Source organism: Acomys russatus, chromosome 31, assembly GCF_903995435.1.
Source record: "Acomys russatus chromosome 31, mAcoRus1.1, whole genome shotgun sequence".
NCBI lineage: Eukaryota > Metazoa > Chordata > Mammalia > Rodentia > Muridae > Acomys > Acomys russatus.
The window spans coordinates 17,100,251-17,118,382 of NC_067167.1; the positions used below are offsets into that span (position 1 = coordinate 17,100,251).

Genomic DNA, 18,132 nt, shown 5'->3' on the forward strand with positions numbered 1-18,132 from the left:
GGTAGGGGCAGGGAATTCGTGATGTTACAAGTCTAAGTTGGCAGCTGAAGCAACTGCTGGCCCGTGAGTCCTGTGAAGGTTTCTGCAGGGCCAGGCCCTGAATGGGAGGTGGTAGCTAATACCTGTGACTATGCAGGTTGTCTGTCTGGTCTCCTTTTCTGGTTTCACCCTGGCTGCAGCCAGTCCCTGGGTAGCTGTGTTGTCTGACTCACATCGATTGCTCATAGTCCTCATGGTGCTGCCTGCCTGCCTGATTCATACAACTGTTGAAGGGAATCACGAATGAATGGGCGGGCTAGTTGAATTGTAGAGACCAGTATCCTAAGTTTTCTTTTCTTTCTTTCTTTCTTTCTTTTTTTTTTTTTTTTTAAGATTTATTTATTTATGTGTACAGTATTCTGTCTGTATGTGTGCCTGCAGGCCAGAAGAGGGCATCAGATCTCATTATAGATGGTCTTGAGCCACCATGTGTTTGCTGGGAATTGAACTCAGGACCTTTGGAAGAGCCGGCAGTGCTCTTAACCTCTGAGCCATCTCTCCAGCCCCAGTGTCACAGGTTTTAAATTGGCAGAAGGCTGACTTGTCTGCGTTCCTGCCTCGATTCGATGGCTCAGCAATTAAGAGCATTAACTGCTCTTCCAGAGGACCTGTGTTCAGTTCCCAACACACGCATGGCAGCTCACAATTCTGACACCCTGACACAGCCAAACATGCAGGCAAAACACCAATGCACATAAAATAAAAGTCAATAATTAAAACAAATAGCTCATGGTAGCAACACCCTTAGTATACTTTCTGGGTAGCAACTGTACTCAACGCCTGTTCCTGAAAGCTCATGTCGGCAGGCCAGCAGCCTAGTTTGAACACTAGCCCAAACCAAAACCAACCAACCAACCAGCTAAACAAACAAACAAAATCTGGAGAATGGTTCTGAGGTCATGATTTCCTAATATTCATGTCTCCCAGGAAGCTTTTTTGGGATAAAGAAACAATTTCATTTGCAGAAACAAACTTCAGTATAGATGAACAAGAACTGAAAAAAAAAATAAATAAATAAAAAGAAGAATTTGCCATGTATCTGGCACTTAAGTAAACCTGCTTTCCCATCTAGATTCTTCAGCTAACTACAAGCTTAAGGAGAATCCCTTGGACCTTATATCTGTTAAAAGGGGAAGTTTGGGCTGGCAAGATGACTCAAAAGCCTGCTGTGGTTGCCCAGGCCTTTAATCCCAGTCCTCGGGGAGGCAGAGGCAGGTGGATCTCTGTGAGGAGCTTATTGTCATGCCTTCTGACCTGAGTTCAATCCCAAGCCTCAAGGCAGAAGGAGAGAATTGACCTTTAATCTGACCTGCATAAGTACATCAGGGCAGGCATGTGCCTCAGGCAAACACAAATGTAACAAATAAGTAAATGTTAAAAAAAATAAAGGACAAGCTTGTTTGTTTTGGAGACAGCGTATCACTGTACTGGAGGCTAGCCTTGGATTCATCAACCTCCCTTGTCCTGGGATGACAGGCATGAACCACTAGAGAGGGTTTCAATGCTAGCACTTTCAGCCACAGGATTATTAAATACACAGTCATCAAACATGGCTTATATATGGAGCGCATTCTGAGTTGAGTCAGCTGAAACTAGCCTGCTTGGTTTTATTGAGACAGAGCCTCCTTTTGTTGCCGAGGCTAGCCTGAAACTCTTGTAGTCTAGGCTAGCCTTAGATTCCTGGCAGCCCTTTTGCTTCAGGCTCCTGAGCTAGAGTGGCAGGCACGAGCCAACACGCCTGGCTTAATAAGCATTGGTTGCTTTTTTGGTTTTTGTTTTTAAGTCTGAGAATAGGCTAAGCAATTTTGTGATTTCTTTTTTTTTTTTTTTTCCTTCATACTTCATCAGAGAGCTGCCATCCTCCCTGTACATTTGAGCTGCCTTCAGATCTGAATTCCTAATGACCCTCCCTGGCAAGATGGAAGCCTTGCCATACCCCGAAGAAGCTTACTATGGTCACACACAACACTTTACCAGGCTTACTACCATACTGGATAGTTAAAATATGTATATCCAGACTCACAGGCTCCTATTTCATTACCACAGAGACAGGAAGTTTCAACAGTTGGAGTGTATCTGTCATTACATTTGGAAAACCAGTGTGAGCATCCAAGTTTTCATATTTGCTTAAAGTACGGGGATGTGGTTCAGTGATTGACCATGTCTGAGTCCCTGGGTTCCATCTCCAGCATTACACAGGCACACACACACACACACGGGGGTGGGGGGGAGTACAAGAAGGGATTCAAGGGGTTGGAGAGATGGCTCCGAGGTTAAGAGCACCACGGTGGCTCACAACCATCTATAATGTGATATGATGCCCTCTTGTGGCTTGCAGGTATACATGCAGGTAGAGCACTGTATACATAATGAATAAATAAATCTTTATTAAAAAAAGAAGAAGAAAAGGGATGCAGAAGAAGAGAGCAACTAGAGACAGACAGCATGGGGCCACGAAGTACATGGGAAGTGTTTGAATTGTGCCCAACCAAATATTGTTTTAGGACAAGGAGCCTTTGTTAGGCAACAGCTAGAAAGTCAGAAGAGTAAGTAACAGACCATGCCGTGGGGGATGGTGAGTTCTAGAGAAAGAAATTGGATGGATAACTAGGACATGCAACATTTCTCAATAGAGAAGTAAGTGTTTTCTGAGTCCCAGTGACATTTTCTGGTATTAAAGATTCATTAACTAGAACTATCCCATATAGTAAGGCACAGTGCACCATGTTGCTTATGCTGTTCGCATGCCATCTTCATCTAGTCAGGGGTTTCTGGACCTCAGCCATGCTGAGATTTGGGTTATCTGTCCCGAGACTGTATCAAGGATGAATCACCAACCCCCAGATGCCAGTGGCACCCCTTCTCCCTAGCTGAGACAGCAGAAAGCAGCTCCAGACACCGGCAGATGTCCTCTGAGGCTAGATGTCTGCATCTGCAAAGGGCTGCTTTAGAACACACGGGGAGTTACTTTGGCACTCTGGTAATTGCTAGATTCTTAGGTTGAAAAATCTGACTTCCGAGCCTTCAGAGTATTCATGCCTTGAGGTTTTTGTATTAGACCTTGAGGTTTAGGCATTTGATGGTTGGTGGAGTAACCACACTCAGGAAAACAGTAGGTGACCTGGATTGCATTTTTGGCCCAGGAACGAAAAGAGTTGTGAGACTTAGTCATATGATACTAGACCTTACCCCCCCCCCCTCTCTCCCCCCTACCCCCCGTGTTTTTGTTTGTTTGTTTGTTTGTTTTGTTTGGCAAGCTTTCACTGTGTAGCTCAGGTTGTGCTATCCTCAAATGTTAGATACCCCTGCCTGCTGCTTCTGCTCAGGGGTGCAGTTACAGGTATATGTTCCAAACCCTGCTGATTTCTTAGCTTAATGCGTATAGCAGTGGTTCTCAACCCCTTTGTGGTTGAACGACCCTTTCGTAGGGGTCTCCTGAGACCATCAGGAAACACAGATCTTTGCATTATGATTCAAATCAGTAGCAAAGTTGCAGTTATGAAGTAGCAATGAAAATAATTCACGATTTGAGGTCACCACAACATGAAACACTATATTAAAGGGTTCTGGCATTAGAAAGGTTGAGAACCACTCATACAGTCTTTGCAGTTCTGGTTCTGTATGCCTAATCTCAGGGTTTTGTTCTTCCACGGTTGAACTAAAAATAAAACTGAAATACTAAATTTAAAACATGAGTTAGGGAGTATGCACGCTGCATTGTTGTAAATACTCTGACTTGTTTCTTTTCTAGATTATTTAAAGAACCTCCTGGAAGACTCTGTAGATCACCGAGACACCCAAGGTAAGTAACCTTTGCACTCTTAGCTTTTGTATTAGGTTTCCTTAGTTAAGGCTGGAAAGGAAAGATGCATTGAGCACAAAACCCTTACATGGAGCTCCTTTTTTTCTTTTTTAAGATTTATTTATTTATTATTATATATATAGTGCTCTGCCTACATGTACACCTGCAGGACAGAAGAGGGCATTAGATCACAGTATAGATGGTTGTGAGCCACCATGTGGTTGCTGGGAATTGAACTCAGGACTTCTGGAAGAGCAGTCAATGCGCTTAACCTCTGAGCCATCTCTCCAGCCCTGGAACTCCTTTTTAAAAGTTCCCTCGGGCAGATGAGACTAGAACTAGGGGAAGTAGCAGTGTGCTGCTGGACGCAGGTGAGGGCAGCCTCAGGAGACCCACAGGCCAGCCTCCAGGAGAGTGGACAGGCCTGGCCTGATCAGGAAGGTCCTTCCTTGTGCGTGCATTACCCTGCCATGGTGGATTCAATCTGTAGGTGCCCATTTCTCCGTCTCTCAGAACCAGAGACTGAGCCAGATGGTCCACAAGGTCATTTCAAACTTGAAGTGACTAACCTACAAGTCAAGGGTAAAGTTTAAGCCAGGCACAGTGACACACACACATAATCCCAGTATTTGGGAAGCAAAGCGGGAGGATTGCCAGGAGAGTAAGGCTAGCCTGGCCTACAGCTGGCACCCTGACTATAGACAGACAAAGCAACCCATAAAAGGATAAAATCTAAAGTGTTTAAAGGACATTATTGCTAGAGGTTTAATACTTTCCATGTGTCTTACCTCTTATGCCCCCTCCCCAAACACACACACACACACACACACACACACACACACACACACACACACACACACACACACACATTCACTCACTCATTGGAGACAAGAGTTTACAATGTACTACAAGCTGCCCTCAAACATAAGGTCTTCCCAGGTTTGAGGATTACAGGCACATCCCTCCATACTTGGTCTTTCTAGTAAGGAAAATAGCCTACGCAGCGCAAGGAAGATAGTCCCTGTCTCTTTCCCCCTGCCTCTCCATCTCAGATTAACTGTGGTTGGGGTTTCTGTTTATCCTCATACCGCCTCTTCCAGGAGTCATAGGCTCATCTTTAGTTCTTTAGTAATTCACTAACAAGTCCATGTCCACTCCATTAACTTATGAATTTTGATCATATTCTTAGGCATCCTATATATCTTCAGAGTTAAAACTTGAGTGAGCATGGGAGCTGGAGATATGGCTCAGTGGTTAAGAACACTTATTTCTGCAGAGGACCCAGGTTCAGTTCCCAGCACCTACATGCTGGCTCATAGCTGTCTATAGCTCCAGTTCCAGGGGATCTGACAGCCCCGTCTGGCCTCTGCAGGCATTAGGCATGCATACAGTGTACATGCATGCAGAAAGAACACTCATACACATAAAATAAATTTTAAGAATTTGAGCTTCTTTCAAAGCCATTTTTAGAGATTCATCATCATTGTCTCCTAATCATTGTATGTCTTCTCTAGCTTCTATTTGTCTTTTGTCTTTCTTTTTTCCCCCTTGGCTTGGCTTGGCTTTTTAAAATAAGGTTTAATTGTAGCATAGGTTGGATTAAAAGTTGCTATATAGCCAAGGATGACCTTGAACACTTAATCCTCCTGCCTCTACGTCCTAGTACTGTGGTTACAAATACTTGCTCCAAGTCTTGGCTAATTTGTTTTGAAGCAGAATGGCCTTGATCTCATCATCCTCTTGCCTTAGCCTCTTTTTAAAAAGATTTATTTATTTATTGTGTATATAGTGTTCTGCCTGCAAATAACACCTGCACACCAGAAGAGAGCAGTAGATCTCACATAAATGGTTGTGAGCCACCATGTGATTGCTGGGAATTGAACTCACGCCCTTTGGAAAAGCATCTAATGCTCTTAACCTCTGAGCCATCTCTCCAGCCCGCCTCAACCTCTTTTGAGTGCTGCGACCACAGGGCCTGTGCTTCTATTCCCAAGTTAATTTCTTTGGTGTAGTTGTTGTTTGTGATACTACAAATTCCCCTCAGGACACATACTAAGCAAATGCTCTATCAGTGAACGATGTACACAGCCCAGAGTTATGCTAACATCTTAAAGAAAAGTGATGCTTTATGTCTTCAGGAGAGACATAGTCCAGTTGATGAAGAAACTTAAAATCTCTCCCATATGAATAATGAAGGCAATAGCTTTAGAGTAAGGATGCTCTGATCTGTACAGAGTCATAAGAGGAAAATATGACCATTGTAGCGGCAGAGCAGTTAGCTTGGGAAAAAGCAGGACAGTGAATGAGCTGGCATAGGTGGAAGAGTAGGCATTGCTGACCTGAGTCTGTCTCATGAAGAAGGAAAGATAGAGCTTTGAGAGGTAGATAGACTGTCTAAAGGGATAGAGTCGTCAGCATCTCTCTCTCTCTCTCTCTGTCTGTCTTTCTCTCTCTGTCTTTCTTGTTTTTCGAGACAGGGTTTCTCTGTGTAGCCTTGGCTGTCCAGGACTCACTTTGTAGACCAGGCTGGCCTTGAACTCACAGAGATCCACCTGCCTCTGCCTCCCAAGTGCTGGGATTAAAGGTGTGTGCCACCACACCTGCCTGTCAGCATCTCTCAAGGAGATGGCACACAGAGAGTAGAACTGAGGAGCTTGGACACCAGTTGGCAAAGTACAGCATCTCTCAGTCACCCACTCAGTCCTAAGGTTCTCAGCCCTGCTCCCTGCAAATTGCAGCTGACCAGAGAGATGAGCGTTTCCAGAGAAACCATGAGCATGTGCTGTAAAGACAGAGTCAGGTGCTTAAGTTCTGGCTTGTGGTGGGGATTGCTATATAAGGAGACCCTACTTTTCCTTTAGTAACTGAAAAGGGTGAGAGTGTAGTTCAGTAGTAGAACCATAGCCTAACCTCTCTAGCATAACACAGACACACACGCGCGCGCACACACACACGCACACACACACACACACACAGGTTTTAAGCAGTAATACTGAGGAGAACATATGTTTAAGAAGTACAGAAGCCTCTAGGGTTGGTACTAGAAAGAGTACCCAAAGTCAGACAAGGTAACACAGAAACACCCAGCATTCAAGAAGTAGAATAAAGCTGGGCATGGTGGCGCATGCCTTTAACCCCAGCACTCGGAGGCAGAGGCAGGTGGATTGCTGTGAGTTTGAGGTCAGCCTGGTCTACAAAGTGAGTTCAGGACAGTCAAGAGAACACAGAGAACCCCTATGTTTCAAAACCCTGTGTGTCAAAAAAAAAAAATCAAGAAAATTAAGTGGTCCAACATTCAGGAGGCAGAAGCAGGTGGCTCTTTGTGAGTTTGAGACCATCCTGGTCTACAAGAGTGAGCTGGAGGACAGCCAGGGGCAGAGAAACCTCGTCTTGGGGGGAAGAAAGGAGAAGAATAATTTTAAGTCCAGCGTTGGCTACATGAGCAATGGCTCCTTCGTTGCTGAACACTTACGTAAAACTCTGGGCAAGCATGCTTTCTCCTCTGTCATTTCTCCTGTTTGTCTCAGAATGTCCCAGTCATGTGTGCAGGGCAAGCATGTGTGTCTAGGTTAGTGACAGCTAAAGGCTGTGAGCTTCTCCGCTGCCTACCCAACAAAGGCTGTGTGTGGGACCTTCCTGTTCGTTGTGACAAATTATCTTTACATTTGTTCTTTATGGAACATTCGGGCACAGCCACATCCCCAGACAAAAGACTTAGCTAGGTATAGTGGTAAATACCTGTAATCCCACTATTACCCCAGCTGAATACATACACATACATACATACATACATACATACATACATACATACGTGCTTTTATATCTAAGTATAAAGATTTTGTGACCAGAACATTAAAAACACTTGTGAAAGGCAAAGGACTAATACAAATTATAAACTAAAAATAGTCCAATGAAGCTAAGTAACCCAGCGTACAAATTGATGCCTGAATTTTTCGTGCTGAGATCTGGTGTGCTTCTGTGTGGCATTCTTCTTCCCTCCTTCCCTTCTCCTTTCCTCCCTCCATCCCTCTCTTCTCTCCCTCCCTCTCCTATCCCCAGCCCTTTCTTCTCTCCTTTCCTGTGTTGTTCTTTCCCTCCTCTCCCTCTTCTTCCTTTCTCTATCGAGGATGAACCCCAGAGCCTCTCATTTCTCTCATGTCTACTAATTCACATACCTTTAAATCAGTCTAAGAGAAGAAGACTGAACCCAAGGCCCCCTTCTGCTTTTGTTTTGGAAGACTTTGCTTTATTGGTGGTCAAACTGAACCAGGGCCTTAGCCATGCAGAGTACGCGCTGTATCCCCGAGCTGTACTCCTAGCCTCCGAGTCTTATCAGAATCATTTCCCAAGACAGTTTGTATTTGGGAAGCCCTTAGCTACTAGGTAGAATCCTATTCTTACCCTTGTAAACGTAAGCACAATAATGCTCTCTTAGCAAAACCCAGGCCTGACACGTGATCTGTGCTCTCCTTAGGGTCTGTGGCTCAATTTGTTTATTGGTTTTGTTTGTTTTGTTTTTGCCTGTTTCTCCTTGGTTATACCCTCACTGAATCTGTTTGTTTGTTTGTTTGTTTGTTTGGAGACAGGGTTCCTCTGTGTAACAGCTCTGGCTGTCCTGGAACTCACTCTGTAGTCCAGGCTGACCTCGAACTTACGGAGATCCACCTGCCTCTGCTTCCCACGTGCTGGGATTAAAGGTGTGCTCCACCAAGGCCCAGCACCCTCACTGAATATTTTTTTAAATATATTTTATTAATTTATTCATATTACATCTAAATTGTTATCCCATCCCTTGTATCCTCCCATTCCTCCCTCCCTCCCATTTTCCGCTTACTCCCCTCCCCCATGACTGTGACTGAGGGGGACCTGTATATGCTCATAGGGTATCAAGTCTATTCTTGGTAGCCTGCTATCCTTCCTCTGAGTGCCACCAGGTCTCCCCATCCAGGGGACGTGGTCAAATATGGGGCACCAGAGTTCATGTGAAAGTCAGACCCCACTCTCCACTCAACTGCCCTCACTGAATCTTAATGTCTATACTTCCGGCTACTCACAGGCAACCAAGGTCCCCGCAGAGCTTTTACTGTGTAGGGTTTTGTCAACCATAACTGCTTAGTGTTGGAATCCATTTGCTTCCTTGGTAATGACCAGATGCCCTCTCTATTCCTGCACACTTTAGATGCCCTAGCCGTTGTTATAGAGGTAGCGAACCATGCCAACGACACCATGAAGCAAGGGGTAAGTACCTGGGAATCAAGGGCCCGTACGCTGCGGAAGCTGCAAGCCCAGGCGTCACATGCTCTGCATTGTCTTCTGTAGGACAACTTTCAGAAGCTCATGCAAATCCAATACAGCCTAAGTGGACACCATGAAATTGTGCAGCCTGGGCGGGTAAGTGTTCTTGGAATGCCTTCTACAGTTTAATAACGGTGTGTTTGGGCAACGTCTGTAGCTATTTTTATCTTAGTTTTGAAAATGAGTTATGCCAGTCTTCACTGACCTAATATGCATCATTCTGTCCATTCAAAACAGTATGATGTAAGTCACGGTGACAAGCAGTCCAGTTCAATTAGGAGAGAGGCAGAGGACCCCGCGCAGTTCAATAGGGTGATTTAATAGCAACTGAACACACACAGCTTTGAAAGCAATGTCGTTTAAAACCGTCAGGCCTAGAAGGAAAGAGATTGCTGTTTTGATGCTCTTCAGAGAGCACAGAAGTGGCCTAAGAAATGAACCCAGGACGTTGTAAAGTGAAGTTCTTAGGTCCTTGGATGTGCTCAAGATCAAGTACATGCAGTCCACAGAATGCTCCTGGGGCCAGTGCAGGATTTATGAGACCAGTTGTTCTATGCCTTAGATATTTTTTAAATTTCTTCATAATTTTTAGTTTCTTCCCCTTTTTAATCTTTCTAAGAAAAAAATTAAGTTACATTTGGTGTGGGTGTGTGTGTGTGTCTCAAAGGAGGATTCTCTCCTACCATGTAGGTCTCAGGGATAGAGCTCAGGTCATCAAGCTTTGTAGCAATTACCTTTAACCACTAAGCCATCTCACTAGCCCCTTTAAATTTTTTATATTTATTTTAATATTTTACATATTCATAACTTTATAGTTATAAAATAGTTTATATTCATGTTATATGTAAACATTTTGATATGCTAATAATGCATAATTAAATATATTTATATTTAATTTTTATATTCTTGTATATAATAAATGTATTTTTTATGTTTATATTTTATTTTATAAGACAGAGTCTTAACATAACCCAGGCTAGCCTTGAACTTACGTTCTTCCTCCCAAGTGCTGGAATTGCAGAACAGCACATGGCTTCGTGCCTGGTTTATAGAGGTTCTAAATTCAAACCCAGAGCTTCCTGCATGCTTGGCAAGCACCCTTCTAAGTAAACTACAATCCTTTTTAAAATATTTATTTTTTGTTTTTATTTCATGTAGATGAGTGTTTTGCCTACATGTGTATAATGTACACCGTGTGCCTGCAGTACCTTCAGAGGCCAGAGAGGGTGTCAGATCTCCCAGAACTAGAGTTAGAGGGGATTGAGGGCTATCCTCCATGATAGCAACTAGTAATCCTACCCACTGAGCCATCTCTCTAGTACCCCAGCCCCTTGTCTTTTTATCCCCATTTCTAAACCACCTGGAGGGCTTAAAAAGGAACCATGACCTTAAAAGTCACAAAGAAATGATGTCTCCATGGCTCTCAAAAACACAGCTCAGGGAGAATGTTGGAAGGAAAGTGTATGTATGCTGTAGTTATGTGGTGATGGCAGGACTAACTGAGTGTTTGCTTTGGATGCATTAGGTTTTTCTCAAAGAAGGCACGCTGATGAAGCTGTCTCGGAAAGTCATGCAGCCCCGAATGTTTTTCCTGGTAAGAGGATCTGTGTGGTTGGACATGTCCAGGCAATTGCTTAGTGGAAGCATGCATAACAGATGAACTCAGTGCATTCAGGTGGCAGCTTAGAGGCATTTGGGGCAGCCGTACCCCTTGTTTCAAGCATAGGAAATGATGAGATCTGTTATGATGCTTCATCAGCATTTTTTCCCTCTTTGAATTTAGTTTATTTTATTCAGGGAGATTATAAATCTTTTCTTTCTTTCTTTCTTTCTTTTTTTTTTTTTTTTTTTTTTTTGTGACAGGGTTTCACTGTGTAGCCTTGGCTGTTCTGGACTCTCTTTATAGACCAGGCTGGCCTCGAACTCATATCGATCTACCAGCCTCTGCCTCCCTGGTGCTGGAACTAAAACCTTGCGCCACCACACTTGGCAGACAGATTATAATTCTTTAATGTAATTTGGAATCCATAAAACATTAAAGCTCTAATAGAATTTGGAAATGAAATGCATTTCCTTAGAAAATTTCTGACAGGTAATCTTTGCCTTTTATTCTTGTGTATTATTAATATCTCTGTCGCTGAAATTAGTTCCGGCAAGTAGCCTTGTGCCGTGCTTCTCCTTTCAGTTTAACGACGCCCTGCTGTACACAACACCCCTGCAGTCTGGGATGTACAAGTTGAACAACATGCTCTCGTTGGCGGGAATGAAGGTCGGTGTTCACTTTACACTTTTCCTTTACCCAAGCCTGTGCAGAAAAGAGTCCCTAAGGTAGTCGCCTTTGTCACCCCCTCACTTTTCTGTTTCTGTTTGCTCCTGCTTCTGCATCTGTTCCTTCCTGTCAGAGGTTTGCTTTGCTCTTCCGTCAGTTATTCAAGGTGTAGTTATTGAGGATGACTGTCAACAAAAATAGTAACAGATTTGGTAAAAAAGGAGGATGAATTTTAAAAAAGGAGGATGAATTAAAGGATGTTTCATTTTGTCTCTCCTTCTTCCCAAACCTCCCTTTATCCGTAAGACTTGCAGTAATGGAGACATGATTCCTGTAACTACACAGTAGTAAAGGTCACTATAAACATACACGTAACATTTTAGGAGGTCAGTGTGAGTCTGGCAGCATGCACTTTCAGCCTCACCCCTTGGGAGAAGCGGGCGAGAGGATCAAGGAGCTCTAAGGCTTTTTCAGCTACATAGTGAGGTTTTGTTTGTTTTGTTTTTGTTTTTCAAGGCAGGGTCTCTCTGTGCAGTCTTGGCTGTCCTGGACTCACTTTGTAGACCAGGCTGGCCTTGAACTCACAGTGATCCACCTGCCTCTGCCCCTGGGTGCTGGCATTAAAAGCGTGCGCCACCACACCCGGCTTACATAGTGAGAGTTAACTTAACTACTTGAGACTCTACCTAAATATAACATAAATCAATAGATTAATAAATTGAGTTTAGAGCCAAAGATCTATGCCTTTAATCCCTGATACGCAGGAGGCTGAGATAGGAGGATAATTTGAGTTCAGGAGCTCAAGACTCGCCGGGCGTGGTGGCGCACGCCTTTTAATCCCAGCACTCAGGAGGCAGAGGCAGGCGGATCGCTGTGAGTTCGAGGCCAGCCTGGTCTACAAAGCGAGTCCAGGACAGCCAAGGCTACACAGAGAGACCCTGTCTCAAAAAACAAACAAACAAACAAACAAACAAAAAAAGGAGCTCAAGACTCTTTGAGGTAGTGTAGTAGGACCATCATCTTAAATACGTACGTACGTACGTACGTACATACATACATAGTGTTTGCGTGTGTGTGCAGGGTTGTCTTAGTTCGGGTTTCTATTGCTTTGAAGAGACACCATAACCACGGCAACTCTTAGAAAGGAAACCGTTTAATTGGGCCTGGCTTATAGTTCAGAGATTTAGTCTATTGGCAGCATGGCAGCATGCAGGCAGACATGGTGCTGGCGAGTAGCTGAGAGTTTTACATCTAGATCTGCAGGCAGCAGAAAGAGAGAGTGTGTGTGTGTGAGACACTGAGCATCTGAAACCTCAAATCTTACCCCCCAGTGACATACTTTCTCTAAGGCCACACCTACTCCCAACAAGGCCACACCTCTAATGATGCTACTCCCTGTAAGTCTGTGGGGGTCGTTCAAACCACCACAGTAGTCTTTTTTAAAGGCTTGGTTTGGGGCTGTGCTTTTATTTTATTTCCCAGGCTGGCCTATGTAGTCAAGGATGGCGTTGAGCTCCTTATCCTCCTGTCTCAACTTCCCAAGTGCTGGAATCATAGATGTGAGCAACCGTACCGAGCCTCTTTTGGGTTTTATAAGATAGAGTTCACTCTGTAGCACAGGCTAACTTAGCAATCAGGATGCTCTTACCTCCTTGCACGCTGAGATCATTGGCGTGAGCCACCATAGCATAGGAAAGCATGTATCTTTCATAGGTGTGGTGGAGGGGTCGGTGTGCTGTTTTTGATTGACAGCTGGGGAATGGCAAGTGCTACAGAGTGAGACCCTTTCCCAGATAAAACATAAAGGAAAAACCACCACCTGAGAGAGAATCAGGGAAGTCTTTGTGGAGAGAGACAGTGAGCCTTGAGGCATGACTTATAGACCACCATGCTGGGGCATTGGGAAAAAGCATTCTGTAGAATAAATATTGTGACCTAAAGCTGCATGTGAGTATTCAAGTTTGTCTGGAACATAGACAGTAAAGCTGAGTGAGGAGACTGGCTGTGGACATCAGTATCTACGAGCCTGGGCAGCTTCAGCTACTGTTCACATGTCGGACTTGTGGCATGGTAAGTTTGTCAGATGTCGGTACCTTCTTCCAGGTCGGAAAACCTACCCAAGAAGCGTATCAGAATGAATTGAAGATTGAAAGTGTGGAGCGTTCTTTCATCCTCTCAGCTAGGTAAGTGTGTGTGTGTGTGTGTGTGTGAAGTTACCCCATATTCACCTGCATGTACACACACACACACACACACACACACACACACACACGTTGAAATGGCATTTTGGTTGGGCAGTGGTGGTGCATGTCTTTAATGCCAACACTCGGCCTGGTCTACATAGTGAGTTTCAGGACAACCAGGGCTACACAGAGAGATCCTCAAAAACAAACTAAATAAATAAACAAAAAGAAATGACATATTGCTACTATAGCTCACTCAGTTGTTGTTTTTCTTTTTAATTTATTTTTTAACATTTAGCTCAACTGCTAGACATTTTATTTCTCCCTTTGCTAAAGCTTCTTTCCCACAAGTGTATTCTTTGTACTGTCAAGCACGTGAGGGAACCGATACAAGAGTGTGTGCTAGGAGCACCAAAATAGCAGCGTTCCTCTGGATAGGATAATAATGCTAGAATGCGTTATGCTTATTACTTTAAAAAGTATTTAAAATACTTCCATGGTTTATCAGGTAATTATAAACACATAGTGCTTTATATTTTACTAAAAAGATTTCATGTATTATTTAAGTAAGGTTTGTAACCTATGCAGTAGTCATCATCTCATTAAAAATGGGGAAACCACTGGGTGGTGGTGGGGCACGCCTTTAATCCCAACACTTGGGAGGCAGAGGTAGGCAGATCGCTGTGAGTTCGAGGCCAGCCTGGTCTACAAAGCGAGTTCCAGGACAGCCAGGGCTACACAGAGAGACCCTGTCTCAAAAAACAAAAACAAAAACAAACAAAAAGTTGAGTTGTTCTCTGATGTAGCTAACAAATCCAGGGTGGAAATCAAAGCCTTTGCTTCTTTGTCTGTTATTACGATTGTGTATGACACCAGCTCACCTCAAAGTGAAACCTACAGAAACTTATGTGTAATGGAAGCATGTCACAAGGGCTGGGCTTAATGACACACACCCACAGTCACTCAAGATTATTCTCCTCCACATACAAGGTTTGAGGCCAACCTTGACTACGCATTTCCCCATCTTAAAACAGGGAAGCTATAATGTAAATCAAGCATTAAGGAGACACAAAGTTGTGTGGTTCACACAAGCATAACTCACTGTATTGTGTTTCACACTACCTGTGTGTGTGATACTGTGCGCTTTAGTTTGTGTTTGTAAATTGGTTTGTTTTGCGGTCTCCCACCTCCCGTGGTTTGGAATTAGAGGCATGTGCTACCACACCCACCCCAATATGCAATATTCCATGAGCTGAAAGTCTGTAGCTACTCTGCATGCATCCTTGCAGTGCCCTTCTCCTTTTTATGAATTAAGATTTGTGTGTCTGCGTTTGTGTGTGTATGCACATGTGTGAGTATGTGAACATACGCACCTGTGCACATAAAGATGGCAGAAGAGGGCATCAGTTCCATTGGAAGTGGAGGACAGGGCTTGTGGAATTCTGAGCTTGCTAAGTGACTCCTCGTGATTGCTCAGCAGGATTTGTAGCTACTACTTAGCCATCTTCTTGGCCCCTCGATGTGTTTGTTTGTTTGTTTTCTGACAGCAGGTGCTCATTTGATATTTCTCTCTGGCATATTATTTCTCTAATCTCACATCTGTTATCATGATCTGCAATATATGATCATTGATGTTAACATTGAATTGGTTTTGGTACTGTAATGATGTTGAACTGAACTGAGAAATGTGTGTTTTTCTGACTGTGAACTGTCTGTGTTTTCCCTCTCCTATGTCCTCCCTATTTTCTTAGACAAAATAGCCCCAAAATGGCCTATACGTGTCCAACCAAAAGGAAGAGTTACACATCTCTCACTTTAAATCAAAAGCTAGAGGTGATCAAGGTTAATGAGGAAGGTGTGTCACACGTCCCAAGAAACTGGAAACTCTGGGGCCAGTTGGCCAAGCTGTGAATGGGAAGGAGACATTCTTGAGGGCTCGATGCACTACTCCCTGAATGCATGGATAAAGGCAACCTTACTGTTTTATGGGGGGCCGTCTGAGTAGTGTGGATAGAAAAACCAGTAAGAGCATCCCCTCAAGCCAAAGCCTGTTCTAGAGGAAGGTCCCTTTCAGTTGTGTGAAAACCTAGAGAGGTGGGGACCCTGCAGCAGAAAGCCGCCGGAAGCAAGCAGGGCTTGATTCGTGAGGTCTGTGTTGTGTCTGAGAACGTGCAAGCAGACGGTGAGCCACTAAAGCGGCCGGTGCTGATGGAGAAGCTGCAGTGATTGTCCAGAAGATGTGTCTGGACTGCAGAGGGCGGCCATGCCAGCCAACAGATCCCCATCACCTGGAGCTTGATAGGAGTCAGCTTACGTCTCCATGCATGATATCCTACACCACATCTTCCTGATAGGAGTCAGCTTACGTCTCCATGCATGATACTCCACATCTTCCTGCCTCTTGCGGGGATCTCCCCGACCTGGGCTTCATGTCTTCAGTCAGTCAGTAGAAGGGAGCCTCTACCTTACAGATGTAGCGAGTGATTAGAAGAGCCTTTCTTCACTAAGCTTCTATTCCACTAGGGCAGATGTGCACTTAGCAAATATTAGCCCAAGTAAAGTAAATAAAATTGTAATTAAGTAGAATACAGGGAGAGTACTAGTTGTTATGGGGCTGTTAAGTGAGCTTGACATAGGGAAGAAAGGACATGGAGCTAGTCCTTTTTTTTTTTTTTTAATTTATATAGTGCTTTGCCTGCATGTACACCTGCAGGTCAGAAGAGGGCACCAGATCTCATTATAGATGGTTGTGAGCCACCATGTGGTTGCTGGGAATTGAACTCAGGACCTTTGGAAGAACACCCAGTGCTCCTAACCTCTGAGCCATCTCTCCATCCCTGGAGCTAGTCCTTGAAGGCTCATTGTGTACCCTGACGTATGGAGGGTAGGTATTGGATAGCTAGGCAAAGAAAAGCAAGAGCCTGGTACTTAGGACTACAGAGTTCTAAGGTAGAAAGGAGCATGTAGTATGAGGTAGGAATACAGGGCTAGGCACCCGAGAGAGGCTTAGAGAACCATGTGAGCTAGTACGCAGAACCACCCTGTGTAAGAGCCATAGGAAAGCCACTTAATGGTTTATAACAGAGACCAGTGCGGTGAGAGGATTTTACTCCTTAGAAAGGATTATTCATCAGGAGTTGACAGGCTGTGTGGACTGTAGGGGGCTGGTGCCATTCACTGTGATGGGTAGCACTTGAATTCGAGCAGTTTAGAGGAAAATGGGGTTGGTGTGCACATTGAGCACGCGGGCTGTTAGCACAGCGCAGTGAGCGTTGTGTCAGTGGGAAGACAGGCTGGCTGTGCGAGTGTGAATGTGGGTGTGACTGCCATCATCACGGAGATGACCCAAGCCATGAGAGTAAATGAGGGCGCCCAGCACAGACACTGCAGTTCCCTGTGAGCAGTGTTCTGTAATTCTTCAGGTCCTGTCAGCCCCTCTGCACACTTGCCCTAAAGAAAACAGTGTCTCCTTCTATGCATGCATTCTATGTAATTATCTTTCTCACCACCGTAAGGTAGGAACTCTTAGCTGAAGCATATTTTGTGTGGCTGGTTCACACCTTAGTCCCTAACCTACAGTAATTGCCCAGTAGACCGAGTTCAGAAGCGTCACAGTAATGTTGCCTGTAAACATCATTGTTGTACCCTGCACTCAGCACAAACATGGGTGTGGCAAGGTCTGTCTGATACACCCAGAAATCCCTTCGAGTAGACAGTTTTTCCTCTTAGCAACTCATTGCAATTGAGAGGAAAATAATTTTAACTTGGCAAAAATTTACCTTCGATGATATACACATTCTATTAAAAAAAAAAACAAACAAACAAAATAGTCAGACTGTTTGTCAGTTTAAGGAAGATGTGGGTTCTTTTGCTGATCCCATTACAAAAAGCCTAGAATGTCAGCACTGCATGCTTCAGGCAAATGTGTGTGGTCTGTGAGAAATGTGCTATCAAGAGCCGGTAAACATTGTCTTGGCAGGAGCCCACACAAGAGAGCGCCAGGACTGATTAAACAAAAGAGCAACATATGTGACGTGATTTGCACAGTCAAATCACATTCCCCATGCTCCTGGGGCTCCAAGAAAATCCAGCAGCAATTCTCAAATTAGCCATCTGCCTCTGTGTTTTCAGTTACTTTGAGCAAAAAGTGGGTGGTGGCAGGAGGGCTGGTAGTGATTCACGACTGCTTGCTAGGAAGTCCTATGTCTGTCTCTCTGTAGTTCTTCAGAGAACACACACCAGATGGAACAGACCTGGTGAGGAAGGGCTCAGCCCTTCGCAACGCTTGTCAGAGTTGTTTATCTGTGCATGGTGACAATGTCGAGGGAGGGAGGGGTGGAAGTAAGATCCAGTGAGCATTCCAGTGCCTCTGAAATGAGAAACGGTGGCACTCCTGTGGCACTCGGGAAGCCTTTGTAAGTGCGCTTGGCAGAGCACGCTAACTATCAAGTGGCGGCTGTCTCTGGCAACAATGTTGCAATAGCAGAAGTAACAGGCAGATTTTATTTGGTTTAGAAAGAAAAGTGTTGTTGCTTGTTTTGCTC

General features: G+C 44.3%; 1 protein-coding gene across 1 annotated transcript in view; it reads left to right on the top strand.

Moving 5' to 3' along the window:
• The window catches only part of Fgd6 (FYVE, RhoGEF and PH domain containing 6), a 117,445-nt gene that overhangs the window by 87,013 nt on the left and 12,300 nt on the right, over nucleotides 1–18,132 (top strand). The window contains exons 9-14 of the mRNA XM_051139940.1: nucleotides 3,791–3,841; nucleotides 9,021–9,079; nucleotides 9,161–9,232; nucleotides 10,662–10,730; nucleotides 11,322–11,405; nucleotides 13,509–13,588. Coding sequence (XP_050995897.1) covers nucleotides 3,791–3,841; nucleotides 9,021–9,079; nucleotides 9,161–9,232; nucleotides 10,662–10,730; nucleotides 11,322–11,405; nucleotides 13,509–13,588 — 415 coding nt within the window. The remainder of the gene's footprint in view (nucleotides 1–3,790; nucleotides 3,842–9,020; nucleotides 9,080–9,160; nucleotides 9,233–10,661; nucleotides 10,731–11,321; nucleotides 11,406–13,508; nucleotides 13,589–18,132) is intronic.